The 23,593-nt window shown below is 34.6% G+C and overlaps 1 protein-coding gene across 1 annotated transcript in view; it reads right to left on the reverse strand.

Annotated features, from left to right (window-relative positions):
- The window catches only part of bchs (WD repeat and FYVE domain containing 3 bchs), a 196,171-nt gene that overhangs the window by 9,078 nt on the left and 163,500 nt on the right, over positions 1–23,593 (reverse strand). The window contains exons 37-40 of the mRNA XM_089089485.1: positions 18,387–18,854; positions 10,511–10,643; positions 4,599–4,844; positions 558–2,024 (exon numbers count right to left, since the gene is read on the reverse strand). Coding sequence (XP_088945611.1) covers positions 558–2,024; positions 4,599–4,844; positions 10,511–10,643; positions 18,387–18,854 — 2,314 coding nt within the window. The remainder of the gene's footprint in view (positions 1–557; positions 2,025–4,598; positions 4,845–10,510; positions 10,644–18,386; positions 18,855–23,593) is intronic.

Raw genomic sequence — 23,593 nt, forward strand, 5'->3', positions numbered from 1 at the left:
TTTAGGGGATCAAATTCAAAACCATATCTCAAGAAAATCAGAAACCCGTTTACAGGTATGGCTGTCATCATACACAAGGGTCTATGGCTTATTGGTAGTTTAAACGAAAGGTAGAAACGGTCTCGGCATGACGATTCACAAGAAAGACTTGTCATCATAATTACGGATTTAAATATTTAGGATGAAATATGAAAAGATTGACTTCTCTACCCTAAAAAACTTACTGGAAAGAGCAAAAAATGAATATTAAAAAAACTTTAAAAGCAAACGTAAATCTTCTTTTTTTGCTACCCAGAAAAACTCAAATTTTTTCAAACAGAAATGAAAGCGCAAGACAGCCGTGAAACATTTTTTGAAAATTTAGACACGAGTCTCTGTGTCAAGACTAGCCTACCCGACGCTTTCATTTTAGTTTTAAAAAAAACTAAGTTTTCCAGGTGGAAGAAAAGAGCCAATTACTTTGAACTTCTAGTTTAAAGTAAAAAGTAATTAAAAAAAGAAGAAGTATTAGATTAAAATTTGGTATGCAATGAATAAGAAGATTTATTTATTTTTACCTGATCTAACATGTTTTCAGGTAGAGCCTGTTCTTGTTCTTCCTTCACATCGAAGGATCCAGATCGTGAGTTAAGATCTTCGAAGCTATCTTGATCAAAGGTACCATCAATTTGATGATCGTAAACAGATTGATAGAAAACTTCAGCATCAGAGCTTCCGACAGGTTCATCGATAGAGGACTGTCTTTCGAGTTGGCCTTTTCCAAGTTTTTCTCCCCTGAGTTCAATTAATAATTCTTGATTTTCTGCAATAATACTTTGCAGACGTTTATGCAATTCAGAACTTTGATTATCATCATCGTCTGAACTTTCCTGATCTGATTCACCTTTGAGCAGCTCCTGCTTTACGAGTCTTTCCTCAACGTTCACCTTTTCCTCAACAGTAGTTACACAGGGCTCATCAATAGGCACTTGAACATACTCCAAACACCACATACGTACAACACCATCGGTTGATCCTGTTAATACCACATTCCTTGGATCCCATTCTAAGGCCTGAGAAAAAGCGACACATAGTATTTGCTGCATTCTGTCAGCACGACCAACTAGTGTATTAACATTGGCAAGTAATTCACCATTTACCGACCAAAGAAATAGCCAAGTCCCAGCACAAGTTGCAATATCTCCTGTTAACTCATTAACTGACACAGCTGTTATTGGACCAGGGTGACCACGTAGTTGTCGAATAAAACTGAGGCGTGACAGATCCCATATAATGGCGCTGCAATCCCGAGAGCCTGATACGATTATTTGATATGACTGTTTTGCAACCAAGCAAGTAACAACATCTGTATGACCGTAAAGACGCTTTTTCACCTCAAGTGTCTTCCGGCCAAGTTCCCAAACGGTCACGACGGTATCAGAACCTCCACTAATAATAAGTTTCGGAGTAGGACAGATGCATGCCAAAATATCGCCATACTGTTGGCTTTCACATATGAGGATTGACCTGTCATTTTCATATGTGCTAATTCTTATTGTATGATCAGCATAACCCCAGGATACACATCTGATATTTGACGGTGGGATAAACGCTTTATTTTCTTCAACTGCCAACAAGGCTCTATCTTGCTGAACTATCTGCCCAACGGGCCGTTTCAATTCTTTAATAGGCTGTAGAGAAGGTCTTAAGGTGTGAAGATGATGAAAAAATAATTTTTCAGCAGCCGCAGATCCCATTGAGAAAACTTGAGAGGATTCAGTTGGAAAACCATTTTTGCCAACTTTCTTTGCCGGATGTGGCTTTTTAAATAAAGGTTTTGGCGTCTGACCAAAATTGTTTATGAATCCAATAATGGCGTTCCGCTTAAGAGGGTCTTCAATACTGTAGATATCGACATTGCCTTCGTAAAAAAGGTGATGAAAAATGTTGACAGCTTCAACAGCTGCTTGTCCTTGTTGTTTAAATCCAAATATTAAATCAATCCATTCGTGAAGATGTGCGGAAACGTAGTCACATTCAAGTGCCTAGAATTAAAAATAAAGCTTATCAGTTTTCAAATCTTTATAACTCAAGTATATAATAACAATTTTAATGTCTAGAACTTGAGTCAACTTCTCATTCTTGGGTAAGTTTTTTTTTTCTTAAATAACTTACAAAATTTAAAGACTGTATTCCCTGTTTCATTATGAGCCCCGAGAAAATCTTTTTTTAAGTTTCTAGCTCGACTAGGTTAGCTTTTTGTTCAAATAAAAAAACCCAAGAACAATGAGAAAGAGATCTGTGACAATTTAGAGAATGAGTCATATTTCTCTCGGCATCTACTCAAAGCTTCTCGATTTATTGAAACTGAACTCAGTCAAAAACTCGGGCTGTCAGAAAACGAAAGTTGGGGTTTTAAGTTTTTTTTAAGGTAAAAAGCAGCTTTACAAAGATAATTTTATCATATTAGAATAATTAGAATTAATTAGAATTATATTAGAATAAATTTTAAATCAGATTAGACAACTTAACAAGTTTGGAGAACTCTTGAAGTTCCCTGACTCTTGTTAGAAATCTGGATACAACAGGTCGGGGACAAATATCTCATTAACTGCAATAGCTAAAACTTCGATTATATTTTAGGCAAGTTGACTTAAACTCATAATTATCTACGTGGTGTGATTTTCAAGTTGATGGGCTGACGGGTTAGACCGAGATTAGCGTTTAACATTTTTCCATGTTTGGCTATCCCAAACAAAAATGTATAGGCTTGACAGAAAAGTCCATACATTTTAGGGCTATAGCTCATTACTGACAGAATAGAAAAATAATTTTAATTTTTACGACTCTTCACTTTATCCGTTGCTACGGACATAGTTACTATCCGTTACTATTAATACGCCTTACCCCTTACTTCGTTTTGTCCGTAATTTACTACCAAACTTTGTATAGAAGACGAAGTTGTTTTTTTATAGCTTTATGCCAACTATTCGTACTTACTGTTGTAGCGCTAACTGAAAAAAGTCTTTAGAATTTTAGTTTTAAACAAAGCAAAATTATTCCCCCCTGCTCTTTATTTTAGCTGGTCTTAACTTACGTAAAAATCTGTCGAAAATTCTATAAGGGATGTTGAGTCTGTGTTGGCGGCAAAACTAAAATAAGGTAAAGCTACAAAAAGATGGCTTGAAAAAACACAACGGTATGTGATTCTTTGAGACGTTTGAAGAAATACCTTTGTGAAACCAGAAAAAGATCGTGTAGGAAAAGAATATGAACATGAGTTAGTACTCTCAGCGTCAAAACATTACGATTTTCAGCTTCAACAACTAACTGGCCAAAGTACATTAGTGCATAAAGTCAGAAGACCTTTGAAAGCAACATTTATTCAAAACCGGTCTTCAAAACACAACTACTTGGTTTACTAAGGCTCACATACGACCATTCAATCCAGGTGTCTTTTCAGAGGCTGATTTCCTCCCAGCAGCTGTAACCGATATAACAAAACTGTGCCTCAAGAAGAAGTCTTACCACTAGTTAAAAGGTCAGAACCCCCCAGAAGAAGAGGCCATCGTCTATCTTCAAAGAATGAAAAGAGTACCGCTATTGAGTCAAGCTCAGGTTTTGAAACGCTGGAAGAAGTGTTAGCAAATCCCAAAGCTATTGCTGTACTTCAGTTGAATTAGAGACCGCGGAAGGAACAGAATCCTGGCCAACACTCCAAAAATGAAAAAGTTGAAGCACACACTTCGAGGTTTTAGTACAAAAGAAAAAATCGATACCGACAGCGGGAGGTCCCATTACCAGAAATGAACATGATACACTTGTAAAAAAAGGCAGAGATGTATCACAGCGAGATTGACAAGGAGTTTTTTGAGGAAAATAACGACTCCGATGAATCACTGCAAAAAAATTAGCCAATGGAACAAAGACTAGATTTTGCTTAGAAGAAGTTTCCGGCATGAAAAAAGAGTAAATTCTGATATTTTCCATGCCGGGGAACTAGAATAAAGTGTAAATGACGGTTTTATATATAGAACTAACACTATCCTAAGATTTTTGGGGAATTATTCAAAAAGAGAATTTTGCTCTCCGACGTCTCCCCGAAAATTAACGTTCGTCATTGCATGAACGCTAACATAAAATAAAAATCGTTAAATTTTGGAGAAACAAAGAGGAAATCAATTTTCTCTTCGAAAACACTGTAAAATTTAGGGATAACAAACATTGATGTTATACGGATTTTTTTGCGCAGAAGAGGCATAATTGAAAAGGGTAAAGTAAAACAGTATTAGCTTGTATATAAAGCGCATTTACTGAATTAGCAAGATCAATTGAGTCGTAGTAAGAGGCAAAAAATATTATGAGACCGTCTCTAACGTACGTGTGATCATTTTTGTTGAAAAAATAAATTTTCCTTCAAACATACTATTTTAAAAGTTGTGAGTGGTTGACAGCTACAGCGTTTAATCAGTGGTGGAGAAACAAAAATAAAGTATCATCCCACAAAACTTTTGCCATCAGAGCCAATCAAAGGTTGCTGCAACACTTCATCCAGTCAATCAACGTAAATCTAGGTTTTGACATTATGGTATTCCTGGCAAATGTTTATGAAAATTTACCTCTCTGTGTACTCGGATGAATTCTCGAGGATCATTTTTTGCCCAGGGAGGTAGCTCAACAGCATCAACTTGAACTCCACTCTGCTTGGTTCCAAGGTCAAAATGATTTGTGTTTACAAGGAAATCAGGGAGGTAAAAAAATTCTGGAATCAACTCTTTTACGTCAGCCATATTATGCTTCGCTGCTGAATACCATGCCTCACGAACACTATGGAACATTCTGTCAGCAAGGTCGAAATGGCCACCCTAGAATTAAACAAGTGGTCTTGTTTATAATCGCACTTCGATGTGCGAAACAGTAGATTTATGGAAACAACATTGTCATATCATTGGATTAACTTAAAACTCATCTTTATTAAATTAGTTAAAGGAGCAATGTTCACCTCATTTTAGAAGTGAGCAATTTTTATATTGCGGGAAAGATCGACATCGCAATATAGAAACAAATTATTAGCCTGTCCAAAAATAACAGATTCAAGATTATGTAGGATTATATTTCATTAGATAGGTTCTTTTACATTTTCTTTATGACAGATAAGCTGGGGTTAGTATTACGACAATATATTAAAGAAAACACATATAGTGGTCAGAAGTTCCGACAAGGAAACTACCTAAAAGACCTCATTTTTCTCATGACAGCTCACCTAAGTTTTATGTTCCTTGCAGAACATACGATAATTCTACAGTTGTAACTTGCACCGGAAGGAAAAGATACTTGTATGTTTGTATTGATTAGCTTCAGATCTATTCATTCAGCGAGCCAATATTATGATTTTACTTAGACGTTTTCTAATGGAAGGATGTTAACTTGCTCAGAAAATAGCGAAATCTTTCGTTTTTCACTATTTTTTATACCTTTTCAACGTGTTTTGTAATCTAGAAACTGAAAATAAAATGCAAAGCCAATTCCAGAAGTACAATTTTGTAGATGGATAAAGCTGAATCAGAGCTCCACCGAACTGCGGAAAAATGTCATACCAAAAACTTGTACAGAGAACTTGTGCATCTCTGATTCAAAAACACAATGGGTAAGTAAAAAACTAACAACAAAATCTTTCAAGGGTATGGACTTTAAATAATTATTTGGAAGCATACAAAATGACATTGTCTGAAATTCCAAATTCGGCACTTCAGCCTTTATGTGGAGCACTATCAATATTACCTTTGCATTAAAATCACCTGCAGCGCCATTTACCTGAGGATTTGCAAGAGACACCTACACCCCTGAAAACAATTTTTAGTATACCGTAACAGTCTTCGAATGTGGTCAAATTCAATCAAGTTTCAGGAATTTTATCACACAGGTTCCATCATGTTTTATGCCTCTTAAACAAATCTTTAAGCTTCACGAGATACTTGGCTGAAAAAGACTTCCCCGTGCAAAAAAAGCTAGCAAGAAATAAAAATAATATAAAATAATTCTCATAAAAAATACTCCTCGTCTACACGGTTGCCAGGTTTCTTTAGGTTATGCAAGACTGAGCGCAACCAGTTTGGCTAATTCTACTAGGCTAATTTATTAGGTTCTAGGCGTTTACCTCCCTGCGGATAATAACCCTCGGGAAAAATACCCCCCGCGGAAAATAAGGCTTTCCAAATTTGAGAATTTTATTTAAGTTTTTTCCGTAGGGGGAAAGAAATTTTGGTACTTGTGTATTGTTTGCCACTCACTCAAGTTTACGCTGTGTAAAACTCGGGAACAGACCGGTTTCTTCGTTAGTTTCTTTCAGTTTAGCAAAAGACAAGGGACAGAATAGATGGAAAATATATAATTTGGGCTATATATTTGCACATAAGGGGGGGGGGAGGCAAAGTATTTGGACAGTTTGAAGTCAGAAAACAAATCTGACTTTATAGTATGTACGATATTTGTACCTAACACATTTTGCATGCAGACCCGCTTTACTTTACCTCCCTTATGTGCAAACATATAGCCCAAACTTTTTTCTAAAGTAACGAAGAAACTAACGAAGAAACCGGTTTGTTCTCGAGTTTTACGCATCGCAAACTTGAGTGAGTTGAGTATAATACACAAGTACTGGAATTTTTCATGGAGAGAGAGCCGGATTTCATAATATCATTATTTAAAAACGATCAGAAATTAAATATAAAAAAAAAAGTTTTTTTTCAACTGAAAGTAAGAAGCAACATAAATACTTAAAACGAAAACAGAAATTATTACGTATATGAAAGGAGTTTCCGCTTCCACGAGACCTTGCTCTTTACGCTAAAGTTTTGACTTTTTGTCCTAATTCTTTAAAAACGATTCCGTTCTTTAATTCCTGAAATGTCCGATTAGAATAATAAGCTTTGTTTTAAAATTCTATAAAAAAAACTTTAACGTAAAGAGCGAGGTCTTGAGGAGGAGGCAATCCTTTTCACATACGTAATAATTTCAGTTCGTTTTAAGGTTTGATGTTGCTCCTTACTTTCAGTTAAAAACTTGTTTTTTTATTTAATTACTTACAGATAGTATTTATTGAAAACGTAAGTTTTTTAAGAAAAGTAAAGAGCCTGATTAAACCAAAAATGAGCAGAGATAAAATCAAATAATCTTCAAAGTAAAAACTATGGACTCTAATAGAAAAAAAAATAAAAAAGATATAAAACATTTTTTTCTATGGAAAAGACTATGTTGATAAAAAATGAACGGAAATTTTTATAAAAAGCTTATTCCACAAAACAAGTTTGTCAAAGAATAGTAAAGAGCTTCGTTAAGCCAAAAATGAGTAGAAATAAATTCAAATAATATTCCAAGCGTAAAACCAACACAAATCACCTTCAATAAATGAATTAAACCCAAATCGAGCAACAATTAACGTGAGTAGGGCTGACTTCTAAAGACCAGAACATAACTTGCCCTTTAATGAAAACAATATGCATTTTAAATGTTTTCACTTTTTTTTATTTTAACAAATAAAGGAGTATTAAGACTAAAAGGAATAGATATCAGAATATGTATATATGATCTGGTTTTGAGAAGATATGGGTGTTGTCACCCATACTCCTTTTAATTTTTGTTCATTTTGAGTTTGACTAGGTCATCTATTGTAGTTCTGTTAGTTTTTAGTTTCATTTATTTATTAATGGTGATGTGTGGTAGTTTTACATTTGGAAGATAAGAAAAACAAACTCGTAGAATTTGACACTTTCGTCCGTAAAAACTCAAACAATAAGAATTTGTTGGTTCCCAAAGCCAACTATCCTTCCAAAGGAAAGTTCAACCTTCTTAAACTTTTTAGTGCCATATGCTTTAGCTTAATTTTGATGATTGTTTGCCTACATTTATTTCCTTCTTCATTTTTTTTTTTAATTTGGCGGCCGCTACTGTCAAAAATTGCAGAACTTCATATGGAAGTTTTTTCATTTGTTCTAAAATTCTAAAAAAAAACTTTAGCGTAAAGAGCGAGGTCTTGAGAATGAGGCAACTCCTTTCATATTCATAATAATTCCTGTTCGTTTTGAGGCTGGAGGTTGCTCCTTACTTTCAGTTGAAAAACTTGTTTTATTTAATTACTTACAGATAGTATTTGTTAATGGGAAACATACGTAACAAGTATTTTAAAGAAAAGTAAAGAGCCTCATTAAACCAAAAATGAGCAGAAATAAAGTCAAATAATCTTCAAAGTAAAAACTATGGAGTCTAATAAAAAAAAGATATAAATTTTGTTTCTATGAAAACAACTATGTCAATAAAAAATGAACAAAAATTAATTTAAAAACTTTTTCTACAAAACAAGTTTGTCAAAGAATAGTAAAGAGCCTCCTTAAGCCAAAAATGAGTAGAAACAAATTCAAATAATTTTCCAAGCATAAAATTACCACAAATCACCATCAATAAATGAATTAAACCCAAAACGATTAGAAATTACAATAAGTAACCGATTCGAACTCTAACAACAAGCAAAATTAACATGAGTAGGGCTGACAACCCCCACACCTCCTCAAGACCAGAACATAATTTGCACTTTACTGCGAACAAACCAGTTTTTTTGTTAGTGGCTTCGTTACTTACAAACAAATTTGGGCTATATATTTGCACATTAGGGGGGAGGGGGGGGGGATAAAGTATAGTGGGTCTGCATGCAAAATCTGTTAGGTACAACTATTCTGCATATTGTTAAGTAAGAATTGTTTTCTGACTTCAAACTGTCCAAATAGTTTACCCTCCCCCCGTTATTTGCAAATATATAGCCCAAATTATATATTTCCTATCTATTGTGTCATTTGTCTTTGTCTTGTCTCGCGTTAAGCTGAAAGAAACTAACGAATACACTAATTTTCTCTCGAGTTTTACACAGCGTAAACTTGAGCAAATGGTGTATAATGCATAAGTACCAAAATTCCTTGTCCCTACGGAAAATAAAAAACAAAACTCTAATAAAATTCTCAAATTTGGAAAGCCTTATTTTCCACAGGGGAGTTTTTTCCACAGAGATATTTTCCGCGGAGGGGAGGGGGAGGGGGTAAACGCCGACCACCAATTTTAGTAATTTTGCTTTTTACCAAATTTTTACTAAATCGCGCTTATTTTTATATGCTTGATTAGCCAAGTTAATTTTTGGGGAACTCAATGAAGGGCAGAAACTAGCCTAACCTGGCAGCGTTGATTGTGCAAAACAAACTTATGTGATAAAATCTATCTGCTTACGTTAATTTATTCCTCGGCATAGACCTCTTAAAAGCACTCCAAAAATGATAAAATGCTCGCCTTTTCTCATTCGTAATATGGAGGTTGTAAAATTATAAAATTGCGTTATTACCCTAGATTCACGCTTTTAGACATATTACTCTGGTCCTCAATGACATATTTAAATATGCGTAACAGTTCCAGAAAGCTCTAAATAGCTAAATTCTAAGAGGTTTCCTCGTATCTCCTCGCAGAGGTTCCATCATGCATTATATCTCTTACACTATGCGGACTACCCGTCTTGCTCTCACAGATGACTTTAATCATAGCTAGAGACAAAGCCTTATCATTATTGCAGCGTACGATTCAACTTAAAAAAGAAATAACACTAGGCCATAGTAACCAAAACTTAAAAACGCGTTCTGAAAAAAAACGTCAAATAAGAAAAATCTTCATTTAAAACTGATTCAGGAACGGAAACTGTTATTTCGGATAATCTTATTGGAATTTCATTGCGAGACAAATTTACGGGGAACTTAGAAAATAGCCGTTGCACCAATGGAATCACAATAGCTGAAAACACAATATAGGGGAATTATAGTCCCCCATCTTGAGCAACAAGTAAAATCCCTTTCTACATGGGAAGCGGTGATGTCTTTTTTTTCTCTTCGCCACTAATGGGGCACTGAAACATCAAAGAAACGCGTTGAGTTGTTGATTGTAATAGCAAAATATAATATTATACATATGTTTTTCTTTTGCAACAAATGATGTAACACACGTATCTTTTGAAAAGTTGCTTTTCTGGGGTATGATGCTATATTTGACTGACTCCGCGTCTTTCGGTTCGTTTTTTTTTCTAAGTTGCAGCAAATAACATCAAGGGCTAATGTAAACTGAATATTCAAATATTTAGTATAACTACCTTTGGGTATGGCTATGTTTAAAACTCCATTGAATACAAACCATTTCTCCTTTTCCAAAAAGGAAGATATTTGACAACTTGTCCTAAAAACAAGAAGATGAAGGAAAAATAATTTGGTGACAATAGCCTCATAACACTCTGACAGTCACTGTGAGGTGTGCAATATGCAATTATGTATGCTATCGCTAACTTTTCAAACCTTAAACTACACAGGATTGGTTTTGTAATTTCTTATTTAAAGGCAAACAACGATTACATACTAACATTAACCCCAATCCCATTGGAAGAAATTCTGATGAAACCTCTTAGTTTTCAGAAAATTAAATTATAACAGGTGAAACTGTGTTGGCGACTTACCTGTAGGTTTAAAAAGTGCTGTGTGAATGGTTCTAATCTGATTAAATACGAGCAGACAATCATCGCAGAGCTGTAGTGAGTGCCATAGTGATATGGAGGCGTGTCTAAATGAGGATCTTCCCACTCTCGAAACCTAAATAAACAAGAGGAAATGAACAAGAAAAAGAGAAGACATCATGGTTGCAGCTGTAGCTGTAACCTCGTAAAGAACAAACCACGTGGCATAGTAACCAAAAAAAAAAAAAAAAAAAAAAAAAAAAAAAAAAAAAAAAAGTGTAAAAGAAAAAAGTGTTAAAGAAAACTGGCTAGTGAGAAAAAATTACCTTTTGCGGCTGATTCAGAAATTATAACTATAATCTCAATTAATATTAATAGCATGTGAATTTTGAGAAATAGCCTGAAACACACTAGAAAATGGTGTCAGATCAAAACAAAAAGTACACCACTGGAATCGCCATACAGAAAACTTACAGTCCCCTAGCTTGAACAACTTTATTCTACAGTTCTTAGGAAATCACTTTTTTTTATTGGTAGCACTGGTGTTTTTTTTGTTTGTTTTTTCTACAGTTCTGGCGGGACACTGGAAAATCACAGAGAGCTGCTTCAGGGCCTATTACAAATAAAATTACTATACTTATGTAATTTTGTAAGTAGCAAAACACAATGTTAAAATTACAAAAACAAAAACTTCATATACAAGATGATGAATGATGTCATAATCGTAGGTAACAATCATAAACAACGTTATAGTAAAACTACATATTGATGTCAGTTGCAATGACGTTTGTACATATATAAAGGCTGACAGGTAAAGTCGCCTGAATAGTTAAAGTTGGTAATTCGTGAAAACACTTATAAACATAATAGGGCCGTTTTTTCACTTATAAATGTGCTTAAGATCTTACATCTTTTGTCAGAAAACGCTTAAAAGTGAAATCTTTGAACAAAGATCTTAAATCTTTGGTCGTTTTTGTGCAAACGTCTTTCATCATTCTGCTCTGATCAGCGGTCTGAGAACAATGATGAGTAGATCATCAAAGTTCTCTCATCATTGTTCTATATGGCAAAACAGTGGCGGTCTTCACACTTTTTGCTAACATCAGTGAGCTGTAAGATCTTAGATGTAAGATCTTAGTGCTAAAAAACGGGCCTAATGACATCAGGAGAGCAAGCTAAGCGAAAAGAAAACCGAGAAAAGTAGTAAAGCCGAGCAGCTGAAGTATCTATTGAAAGAAAACAGCATTACAGCAAAAACAAAGAATCCATCCTAGAATATGAGGAATAAGTACTTAAGATGAGTGAAAGTTTTCATAGTGTTCTAGAAAACAATCGTCGTAGTAAGAGGCCCTCAATGGCAAGTGGGATAATTTATGATAATGTTCCGTGTTTCAGCAGTTGAGAAGACATGACGCATAAGAAATAGTGATCAAAGAATATTTGAGGAAACTTCTGAAGGAGTTCCATCCTCAGACTCTTTGATTATCACTCTTCAAAATGATAGTAATGATGATTAGATTTAGGATGTCAACATGAGTGAGTTCATTAATGCTTACCATGTTTCTGTAAAAAAAAAAAAAAAAAAAAAAAAAAAAAAAAAAAAAAAAAAGGTGATCTGTATTTCAAAATGACAAAATGCTAGCCGAGGCTAAAGTTAGGACGTTAACAAACAACCTGATTCTCCACCACATGCTGTTGATCATTGCCACAGTACAGGTCGAACTCAAATCCTACACCATATAAGGACAGCATCTTAACTGTTGTTTAAGGTATAAAAAATATACATCCAATGATGATTTTGATGCCGAAATTGAAAATAACAATTCGACTTTGATCAATGGGTTAGTATCGGAATCTCAGTAAGGGATCTATTTACTAATTCCAAGTTACTGACTTTAGCTGAAACCAAAATTCACATCGTAAAATGGCTAAGATCGGCAGTTTTCTGTGATAAAATATATAACTATTAGGTAATATGTATAGCTTCCCAATATCTCCAAGCCAATTTGCTAAATCCGAAATTGTGCACGGTGGCATTTCGGTCCTTTTTGGTTTATATATTTTGGCTTGCTGCTAAAAACGGCAGGAATAGGCACATTCCTGTGTCCACGTAAATTTTCTTGCTTCGCATTAGTTTTCAATCGATTCTAGCACACTGAACTACTACTACTACTACTAACAACTCACCGCAGCACCAAGCCGTCTGAGCCCTACACAGCTACGCACGCTCCACATCCATCTCGATCAATTCAAAGCCTCCCTCTTTACGTCCTCCCACGAAGTTCCCATTTCCTTTTAAATCTTTCTTTACGACATCCTCCCACCCCAACAGTGGACAACCTGCTTTCCGTTTAGCCCTAGACGGTTAGTCTAAAAGGACAATCTTTGGCAATCTGTCATTCTTCATTCGCAGAACTGCCCTAGCCATCTCAAACTTTTCCTCATTATAGCCCTAGAAAGTGGGATTGGACCACACTTTTCATACAGGCTACTGTTTAAAATACGGTCAGTCAGTCGGGTACCCAAAACCCAGAAACTATCCCACTTGCCATTGAGGGCCTCTTACTACGACGATTGTTTTCAAGAACACTATGAAAACTTTCACTCATCTTAAGTATTTATTCCTCATATTCTAGGATGCAATCTTTGTTTTTGCTGTAATGCTGTTTTCTTTCAATAGATACTTCAGTTGCTCGGCTTTACTACTTTTCTCGGTTTTCCTTTCGCTTAGCTTGCTCTCCTGCATTATGTTTTTAAGTGAACAAAACATCTAGCGAATCTTCCTCCGTTTTCCGGAGCACCAATGCTTCAGAACCATACTTGGCCACTTTCATCACTATAGCTTCTAATATTCTAATCTTGGTTCGCAGGCTTATCTTCCTATTATTCCAAACTTTTTTCAACCGTGAAAAAACACCCTGACCCTTGGCTATCCTACTTTTAACATCTACACGGCACCCACTGTTTTACTAATAATACTGCCAAGGTAAGTGAAGCTGTCGACTTGATCGATCTTTTCGTTACCAACCGTAACGGCTGTTAACACATTTTCATCTTCACTTATTCCTAGCCTTAGAGACCTAGAGTTCTTAACATCAATTTTCAAACCTATTCTAGCACACTGAACTCGCAAAACCTCTAAAAGTTCATTCCTTTTGCTCACTCTTTCATCTAGCATGCTTAAATCATCAGCATAATCTAAGTCTAGGAAAGTGTTTCATCCCCATTTGATTCCTTGTTCTCCCATGCTTTTCCTGTGCTGCTTAAGACAAAGTCCATCAAAATGATCCAAATAAATGGGGATAGAACAGAACCCTGCTTCATTCCTGATTTAATACGAAACCAGCTACTAACATCTTTTCCTGATTTAACCCCAGCAGTGTTCTTCTCGTACATAGCACTAATCCTTTTAATGTGTTTGTCTGGTATACCTACAAGGATAAGACCTTTGCTAAAGCTCTTCTATTAGCTGAATCAAACGCTTGCTCAAAATCTATAAAACTGAGGACTAAAGGTGTTTGATGACTCAGGAAATTCTCATATTAATCTAAGAGTGGAAATTTGGTCGAAACATCCTCTACCTTTCCTAAAACTGTAGTGTTCTTCTCTTAAAACTTTGTTTAAAGCATTTCTAAGTCTAATAAGTTAATTATCATCATACTAAGTGATTTACTACTTACAGAAACCAGGCTAATGCCTCTATAATTACCACACTCACTCTTATCCCTTCTCTTATACAGGGGTTAAATGAGTGTTTTCATGAAACCGCTAGGTACTTCCCTTTTTCAAAATCATATTCATAATATTCAGTAGCTTATTTCTAACTTCATAGCCACCATATTTAAAAAACTCATTAACCACACTATCAGCCCATGGGCCTTATTATTTTTTATATCCTTTTAGTACTGTCAGTAACTTTTCCTCACAAAATAGTTCTTCCTTCCCATTCAAGGTGCAACAAACTTTTACATTTCCCTCTAAATCTTTTCCTGTAACTCTATACCGGTTTAGCACGTTCTCAAAATGTTCTGCCCATCTCTCTTTAACTCTCTCCTTATCACTAGTTGTGGCCTCGAACTGAAAACCTAATCTAGTGCATTAATTTCACTAGCATTTTTCAAGATCAATCAAGACCAGTTTTGATTTCCAGTTGCTGCCTTGTTCCTCTGTAGCGTCCGTCGTTTTTTTAAGGACAAATTCCATAGAAATAAGCATTGTAAATTGGGACAAGAAACAGCCATAGAAACAGAGTGACAAATATGGAAAAATGACGCAGAAGAATTTTAAAGAAGGAAGTATAATAAGACATTTATTCCGCTCTCTAAGCGAGCAATTGTGTATGCATTTATTTATGTATCTATTTTTCTTGAAAACGGCTGCATCTTTTTTTTTTTTTTGAAAATTAGCACTCTTATATTTTCTGGCCTGAAAAAAAAAAACGATCCAGATAATTCACGAGTTTGAGAAAATTCGTCAAGAGCCTTAATTTTGAAAAAAAAAATCATATAAATGACGTCACGAGGACGACCAAAAAAACGAAAATTCACAATTGCTGAAAATAAACTACCTGGACCATCAACCGTCACAATACCAATCCGAACAGCTAAAGCAAAGGAACTGAAAACATGTTTAAGGTAACGACGAACGAAAATGAAGCACAAAGAAACATGTGGTTAGAAGACATGCAAGAACGAGCGTCACGACGAATCACAAATGAAAATGAATGACGAAGAAATATTCGGTTAGAAGACACCCAAAATCGAGAGTCGCAACGAATCAAAGCAACAAATAACAATAGTAAATTATTTTTATTAAAATCACCGATACATATATATATATATATATATATATATATATATATATATATATATATATATATATATATATATATATATATATATATATATATATATATATAAACCCCAATTATTATTTTGACACTTCCCCTTTAAATTAAAACTAGAATGAGTATTACATGAAGAAATTGCATGTTTTCAATTGATGGTGCTTTTAAAACTTCTAGATTAAAAGCTATACGCAAATTTACAATTGTTGAAAATGATGTCTTTTTAGCAAAAAGAAATTTTGTTCAACCACATGGATAATCAAACGTGACAAGACCATGGAATGACCCAAAAAACTCAAATTCACAACTGCTAAAAATGAACAACCTGGACCATCAAATATGGCAAGAACAATCCGGATAGCTAAAGCAAAGAACATGGAAAAAAATTTCTGAGGCAAGGATGACCGATGATGAAGCGCAAAGAAACATCCGGTTGGTAGACATGCAACAACATGGATCATCAAACGTGAAAAGACCAATCCGAAGAGCTAAAGCAATTTTATCATTTTAATCGGCTTGAAACTTACAGGGTATCCATTCTGGGTTAAGGGAGCAATATGGCGCAATTTTTGCAAAAAAGTTCACGCACACGAAATATGTTCCGGGTGCCTGATCGGCTTGAAATATAGAGAAAGAGGTACTCTCAGCCAATGGGGTTACAACGTACTACAGATTTAAAAGGGTTAAATTCAGATATATCCTGAATTCTAACCGTTTAATGGAAAACATTAAACTTGATGAATTGTAAATATTTAGAATCAGCATAAAAGCCAATTCTTTTGATGTATCCATCGTTATTTCGTTTTCTAGAGTTTTGGCACCTTGAATTTTTTTTGGCGTAAAAAAAAAAAGATCTAAATAGGTCGACAGTTTGATAAAATTCGTTTAGAGTCTGAATTTTTGAAAAAAAACAAATCATATGAGTGACGTCGTATTTATGAGCACATATCAAGAGCATAAATTTTTTACTTTTTTAAATGCTTCTCTAAAGGAAAAACATGATGCTTATATGAAAGGGTTTAAAAAATAATGCGAACATATCTTAACAGTCGCTCATATGATATAGCCCCTCTCTAATATTCCTCATCTAATTAGAGCCTTGGATTTTCCATAATTTTGGGATTTCCCATAATTTTATAAATAAACCCTTATTTATTCATCATATTTTTAACACAAAATCCCAAAATTATGGAAAATTTAACCTTCTAATTAGATGATGAATATTAGTACCGCTGAATATTAGGGGCATACAAGTACCGCTTTTACTTGCATAACTAGCAGAATTTAAATAGGATAGAAGAATCCTGGTTAACACCAATATATTTCTTTAATTGATACTTCTGCTGATAATCATAAGGAGTTTCTTAGTACTTTCAGTTCTTTTGCAGCCCTCTTGGTGGGCAGGATCAAAACAGGACAAAATTTTCCACATTTTTCCAAGCTTTTAAGTTCGTAGCCTGACACAGAAAAAGTTGAGATGATACCAAAAACACCTTTTTGTAAATTGGAGTGATAACAAAAGTATTTTGGGACGCAAATTTTAACACTTTCATGAGCCAAGTTCTTGGCAACACTGATATCCTAACTTGCTGCTTATTACTTAGCCTGAGGTAATAACTAAATCACGTTAAATAATTTCATAGTTTATTTTTCTATATTTCTTTCCATATAAAATTTAAATAAGGCTACTCATGTTTTGAATTTAGCAAAGGAGATTTCAATTGTATATCCTGGCTTTTATCATAGTTTGGATTGTATCATTTTGTTGAATCCACTTTTATTTTAATCTCACATTGTCTTGATTTCCTTCTTTACAATATGATTTCCTTAAGTCTAGTTTGTTTTAAATAATACAAGAATAAAAAAATCGTTTCATAAAATTTCTTATTGATTTCAAAGAAAGCCACAAAATAATGGCTTTAATTTATAATTTTTTTTTTCTACATCAGTTGATTTTACTTGAATGAAACAAATTGACTTCCTCTATATCATTTTCTCTTTTCTTTATTTGAAATATTGGAGAAACGTTTTTTTTTCCAGAACGTAGCAGTTCACATCAGGGGCGGATCCAGGATTTTTTAGGGGGGGGGGGGCAAAATAGGTTGATCCGATAAACTCGCGGTAGGAGCAAGTTTAATTCACGCAAATTTGCGTTAATTAAGTAAATTACATTACTTTAGACTCTGTTAGGGGGCGCGTGTCCCCCTCGCCCACCCACCCCCCGAATCCGCCACTGGTTCACATTTTGTCCTTCAGTACTCATTTGCGAATTATGGTATTTTTATTCTAAGATTTTTATTTTATTATTTGGCGTCGGTCAAGAATTATCAAGACAGAATAAACATTTGGAAAGCATTTTGACATGACAAAATTCGTTTAACTACTCATGCCTATTTTTTTTATCTGGTTAATGTTGGCATTCCCTGATGAATGTCCAAAATTCCTTTTTCTCTGCTTGGATTCAATTAGCTTTGCGAGTCAGCTTTGTCAGTCTTATGCAAGCTATGATGGTAAAAGTTACAGTTAGGTTAGATTAAGTTAGTTTAGGTTAGGTTAAATTTCGCTATAAATATCAGAAATGGGTTAAAAAACTAAGCTAACCCAACCTAACCTAACAAAACCTGATCTAACCCAACCGAACCTGTCATCATCAAACCTTACATTAAACTGAAAAAGTTGACTGTCAATGCAGACTAAATCCAAGAAGAAAACAAAGTATTTCGGACATTCACCGGTGAATGTCGACATTCACCAATTTCGGATATTCACGGTAACATTGCAATCCATTATTTAAACAAGAAAACAATTTATACTAAGAAATCTTGCTCAATTAAAATTCATAGTCTTTAAACAAGGTTGTTGGTAATATTAAAGTTGATAAATTATACAAATTCGCCAAAAAGGGTATCAATTACTGAAATACAAATTTAATTCGTCTTCTCCGAAAGAAGAAGGGAACTATCAATCTTAATTTCCGATAGATAGATTTTAGCAAGAACAAGGTATTTTAAAGCAATCGAATAAAAAAATCACCTCTTTTTAAATTGTTCAAGTCTATCAGACGTCTGGGCTCCCATCGGTTTGCTTAGCTCTCTGAAAGTGGCCGGGTCGGTAAGATCAAGTTCTGGGCTATCATAATCAGCCAAAATCCACGGGAAAACAGGATACTGCATGAGATCATTATAACTTCTTCCAGCAAGCGTGTTCAAGTACATCAGATACTGGAAATTACTGATTTCGCCACGTACCCACCTTTGAGTCACAGATGTTTCCCCCATAAAACTCGACAGAATCCCACTACTCTGTTCTACGCTTGCTGACCGCTTTTGCCCAGCTACTGACTGCTGAGCATTATCAGATATACCAGTGGCTGTTGCAAGAAAACGTTGGTAAACTTTATTTCTCATTAGCCGAGGAAAGGCTAATAGATAGTTTCTTCCATCTGTTGAAAAGACTTCAATTGCATTTGGCTGGAGAAGATATTTTCTAATATGAACTTCCCTAAAAGAAGACTGATTAAAATTTGCCTCGGCGATTGCCACATCAGCCACACAGGAATCTTTCACTTAAGTTACGTCTTCTTATTAACAAAAAGAACCATACCTGTGGCTAGAGTAGATAACTTCACCAAAATACTCAGTACCGAAGGTTTATTGAAATACACATTTCAGGCTCAAAAAGGCAGTCAAGTAATCAATCAGTCTTATTACTTGACGAGTAAAACTATCCCTCATTTAGAAATATTAGTTTAACATTGTATTTTTACTATAAATCAGTTAGTTTTAAAGATTATCTTATTTAAACTATTATATTACTTTAAAATTACAAAACATACATGAATTACACTAGACAGACGGTTTCATTAGACTAAGGATATCCAAAAACCCAGTTTTAAGGCACAAATTTCTTTAATTTAACATGACAGTATATACTATCATATATAAAATCAAAAATTTTCAACGAGTAAAAGGAATATTTAAAATTAGAAAAACGAAAATCATTAGGTTTTTCCTGACAAAGCTAAAAACAAAGTAAAATTTCTGCCAACAATTTTGATACAAATTGGACTCCAAGATTATATCAGTATTGTATAAGACAAAAGTTACATTTGAAATAAAAATTAATGATAAGATAGGTTTTTACAGTAATAGAAAAAAACTTTCAAAGGTCTTATAGATCAGGGGGCCAATAACATAGCTACTCAATTGGTAAAAGCTGTAGAGCTTATGAAAAACAACTTCATAAAGATTGGAACAAAATTACTCATAAAAACTAGCATATGTAAGAGTAAAATGTACGCTGAAAATTTATGACAAGAGCTATATTTCAAACAAAAACAATTTAAAAGTAGACAATAAAGAATTTTGTATTTGAATTGATATTGTATTTGGGGATACTTAGTTCTCACCAAATGAGAAACTTGAAATCACAAATTTGATTACATTATTGCTAGCACGCATAACACGAAGTTAATAAACATCCAACTTAATATTTTTGAATATGAACAAGGATTCACATCTGCACAGGATTGATATTACCACATACTTCCTATACACGTATATTCACGAAAACTAACAGCTCGAAAACAACAGTGATTAACGATCAATAGCAAATAACACCTTGAAGTAATTTCTGTGCTACACAAGCCTTAGGTATTCGTACTCTTTACAAAATCCACAAAACTGAAGTTGTCATCTCTGAGTCAACGACCAAAGTTTAATTGAACAATTAAAAAGTGATTACAAAACCTCTCTTGGCAGAGATATTTTGATTTGACAGCAGAAAGATAGGGTGGTCGGTCTACGCCAGGGTGTTTACCAGCAGATTCTAACCCCTTTTCCTAATCAATAATCAATAGTTATACACAATCAACAAAGATTCACACGATTTTTTTTTTAAAGGAATGCTTTAAGTCTTCTCACTTGACCTCTTTTTTAAGTGGTTTTCTTTCGATTTTACAGTCTAATATTCCTTTTTATATTAAAGCCATAAAATAATAGTTGTAAATTTTACCTGAATAAGTCCCTGGATTCAAGAATATGTAAACATAAGTACCAAAAATAGATAAATAATACCGTAAGTACTAAAAATAGAATTCAGAAGATGCTGTCTTTTAAGATATCTCCCTTCCGAGGAGAACTTCTAGTTGTAGTCCCCAAGAAGGTTTATAGGTGGGGGGGGGTAGAAATTTCCTTTTAGCCTCTTCTCTTTCCTATGAAATGCAGACATTTTTACATCCCTTCTACTTGCCAGCTTATTTTTATATAATTTTCATCCTTTTGCAGGTTTTACGAGTTCCTACGTCACCTCCCTAGAAATTGTGGTTTCTCTGCTTATTGGCTTTTCTATATGGAAGGGCACCGTGACCTATAAATTGTTCTCTGTTGTAGCCTACGGTGCAATTTGATGAACTAAAAACTCTCAAGTTCTTTGAATGACTATTGACCTGGGGTTAATTATTTTACATAATGAGATCTTCCAAATACAAAGTAAGTATATCTGAAAACAGTTATGAGGGGAAGAGGGAGGAAAAACTTATTGAAAATTTAGGACCCTAGGTTGGTCCAGAGCGTCCTCCTCTATAAACCGTTAAAAGTTTTTGCTTTAAAATTCACATTTTGTAATTTCGACCTATCTCCCACTGAAAGAATCACGCAACAATCTTCAGTTTCAAGCCTTGACTAGAGCCCTAGCCTAGACATGCATAATAGTGGATCTTTAACAAAATCGAAAAGCTAGCAAAAGTATAACATAGTGGTATAATACAAAAAGATCTATTATGCATGTGTATCACTTTACGAGTAAAAAAAAAAAAAAAAACAAAAACAATGCAAATGTAAGAAACTTACAATAGCGCCGAATATATGAGTTTATTGTTAAATTTTCATTCAGTTAAAAATACATTTATTTTAATTGTTAAATCTATTTTCAGTTTCTTTTCCTTTAAAAAAAGAAGAAGAAGAAAAAAAAGATGAAAACATGGAGATCACTTTTCAATTTCTTCTTTTTTTTTATCGGCATTGCAGTAAATTTTAAAATCAGCCTTAGGTAAGATAAGTGAAAATGACATGAAATCTAGAACATTATCAAACAATTTTCAAGTATACAACCTTCCTACGGTAAAAGTATGGAAGCATGTCCAAACCTGCCAAGTATAATATATGCATTACTATTCTTTTGGACGGTTGTAGTCTTTCAAAAATCCCAGATGTTTGTGAATTCGGAAACCCCTTCTCCATCAGCACGCTTCCAGGAATTTTCAGCTAGAATGGAATTGTCTGGGGGAATTTTACTGGTGGTGGGGAAGGGGGTATTTTACGTGATAGGAACTTTCCATGGAGGGATTTTCCATGAGGGGAAGGAATTTTCCATGGACGGGAGTCAGATTTCCCGGCACTATTCAAAAACAATCAGAAATTAAATAAAAAAACAGGTTTTTTAAACTGAAAGTAAGGAGCAAAATCGAAACTTAAAATGAACAGAAATTATTACATTGAGGGCAGTTGCCCTATCTTCAATACCTCGCTCTTTACACAAAAGTTTTTTTTAGAACTTAAAAAAAAAGCTTATTATTCTATTTAAAGGGCCCTTGTGTGTCAGAAGTTGTTTTTAAAGAATTGGAACAAAAAGTCAAACTTTAGCGTAAAGACCGAGGCATTGAGGATGGGAAAACCGCCATCATGTATGTAATAATTTCTGTTCTTTTTCAGTTTTGATGTTGCTCCTTACTTTCAGTTGGAATGACTTTTTTATTTAATAAGCCAGAACAGGAAGAGGTTCTGAAAATTAATATGTTTGCATTCGTCCGAAAACGACTTCCTTGAAACCAGACATTACTAAATTAAACTTTAGTTTAATATAGTGTGCCATATATTTCATAAAAAAACTGTATTAAAATAAAAACATCACTGACCAAAACGTCCTTAAATATTCACATTTTGGCTAATTTTGACCAGCAGCCAAAAAAAGTTGCCGACCCTTCCTGCACTAGCTCTTACTTTTCGCCAAGCTTGGTTGGTATCCAATGTCCTCTTAAGGTATCTCTATTCACAGAAATGATTTAGGGACCCCACACAAAGGTTGGAACATGCATGGTCTCCCAGGAGGTGTGATTAGGATACAAGCTCTTATTTCCTACTAAGTTATGTTGACATCTGACGACGCTTGGTAAAATATTTCATAATAACAGGAATTTAGGACGTCTTTCTTCCTCCTCCCAAAGAAGTTACGCCAGGTTTACCCCCCCCCCCCAAAAAAAAACAACACCCCACACACACTGCTGGAAAACTTATAGCGACTCCAAACCATTGTGGTTGAAATGCTAGAGCACTGGCTGGTAGATACCCTGAAGACAAGAATGTTGGGACCCCCCTCAACTTCCTCCACAGAGATCACATCAAGTCAGGACTTAAAAAGGTACAAAGGTGACTAAACACCCAAATTCTGCCATTTTTTCAAAATTGTACGACCCATTTTCGTGGATATCATGATTAATAAAATATAACCCACACCACACCTCCCTGTTCCTCCCAGGGGGTAGAATATGGCCCACACCCTGAAAAGGCACAAGTTGGACACTAGCTCTTGCTTCAATCCCTCGTTTGATTCAGACCAGACAGAAGTTTTAGCAAATGATATACTAAAAAAGCACCCACCCCTTAAATAAAAACAACCCTCAAATAGGACATTTAATCCTACTTACTAATTTACTACCCATAAATTCTGCTTGGTATCTGACGACTTCTAGTAGACGTTCGTACCTCAGGTAAAAACCCCAAAAGGCAGAGCTAGGATACTTACACTTGCTTTCAACCAAGTTTGCTTCATGTCGGACAACTTCTGTATTACATGACCTGAGGATAAGAATTTTGGAACTTCCCCCCAAAAAAGTCGGAACGGGTTCTAATCACCCAAAAACATTAATTAGGACGCTACCTCTTACTTACGCCTATCTATCAATTATAAAATCTAACTATCCCTTCTGGTAGATTTTTTCATTTGAAGAATTTAGGGATTTCTTATCTCACGGAGACCATATTGTGCTGGGACAATCTAAAGGCATAATTATGAAACTAGCTTTTACTTTTCAATAATTTGAATAGAGGGATAGAGGAAAAGGTGAAATGATGCGGGATGCATTTTAGTGTAGATAAGCAAAGCAGCTGATAAATAGCTTCAGTCCTTAGTTTAACAGTCAAAAGGATGTCAAAAGTTAGCCTATCTTCCTTTTTTTGGGGGGG

Source organism: Artemia sp. Qi Xiang Cuo, chromosome 5 (assembly GCF_049724085.1).
Source record: "Artemia sp. Qi Xiang Cuo chromosome 5, ASM4972408v1, whole genome shotgun sequence".
Classification (NCBI taxonomy): Eukaryota; Metazoa; Arthropoda; class Branchiopoda; order Anostraca; family Artemiidae; genus Artemia; species Artemia sp. Qi Xiang Cuo.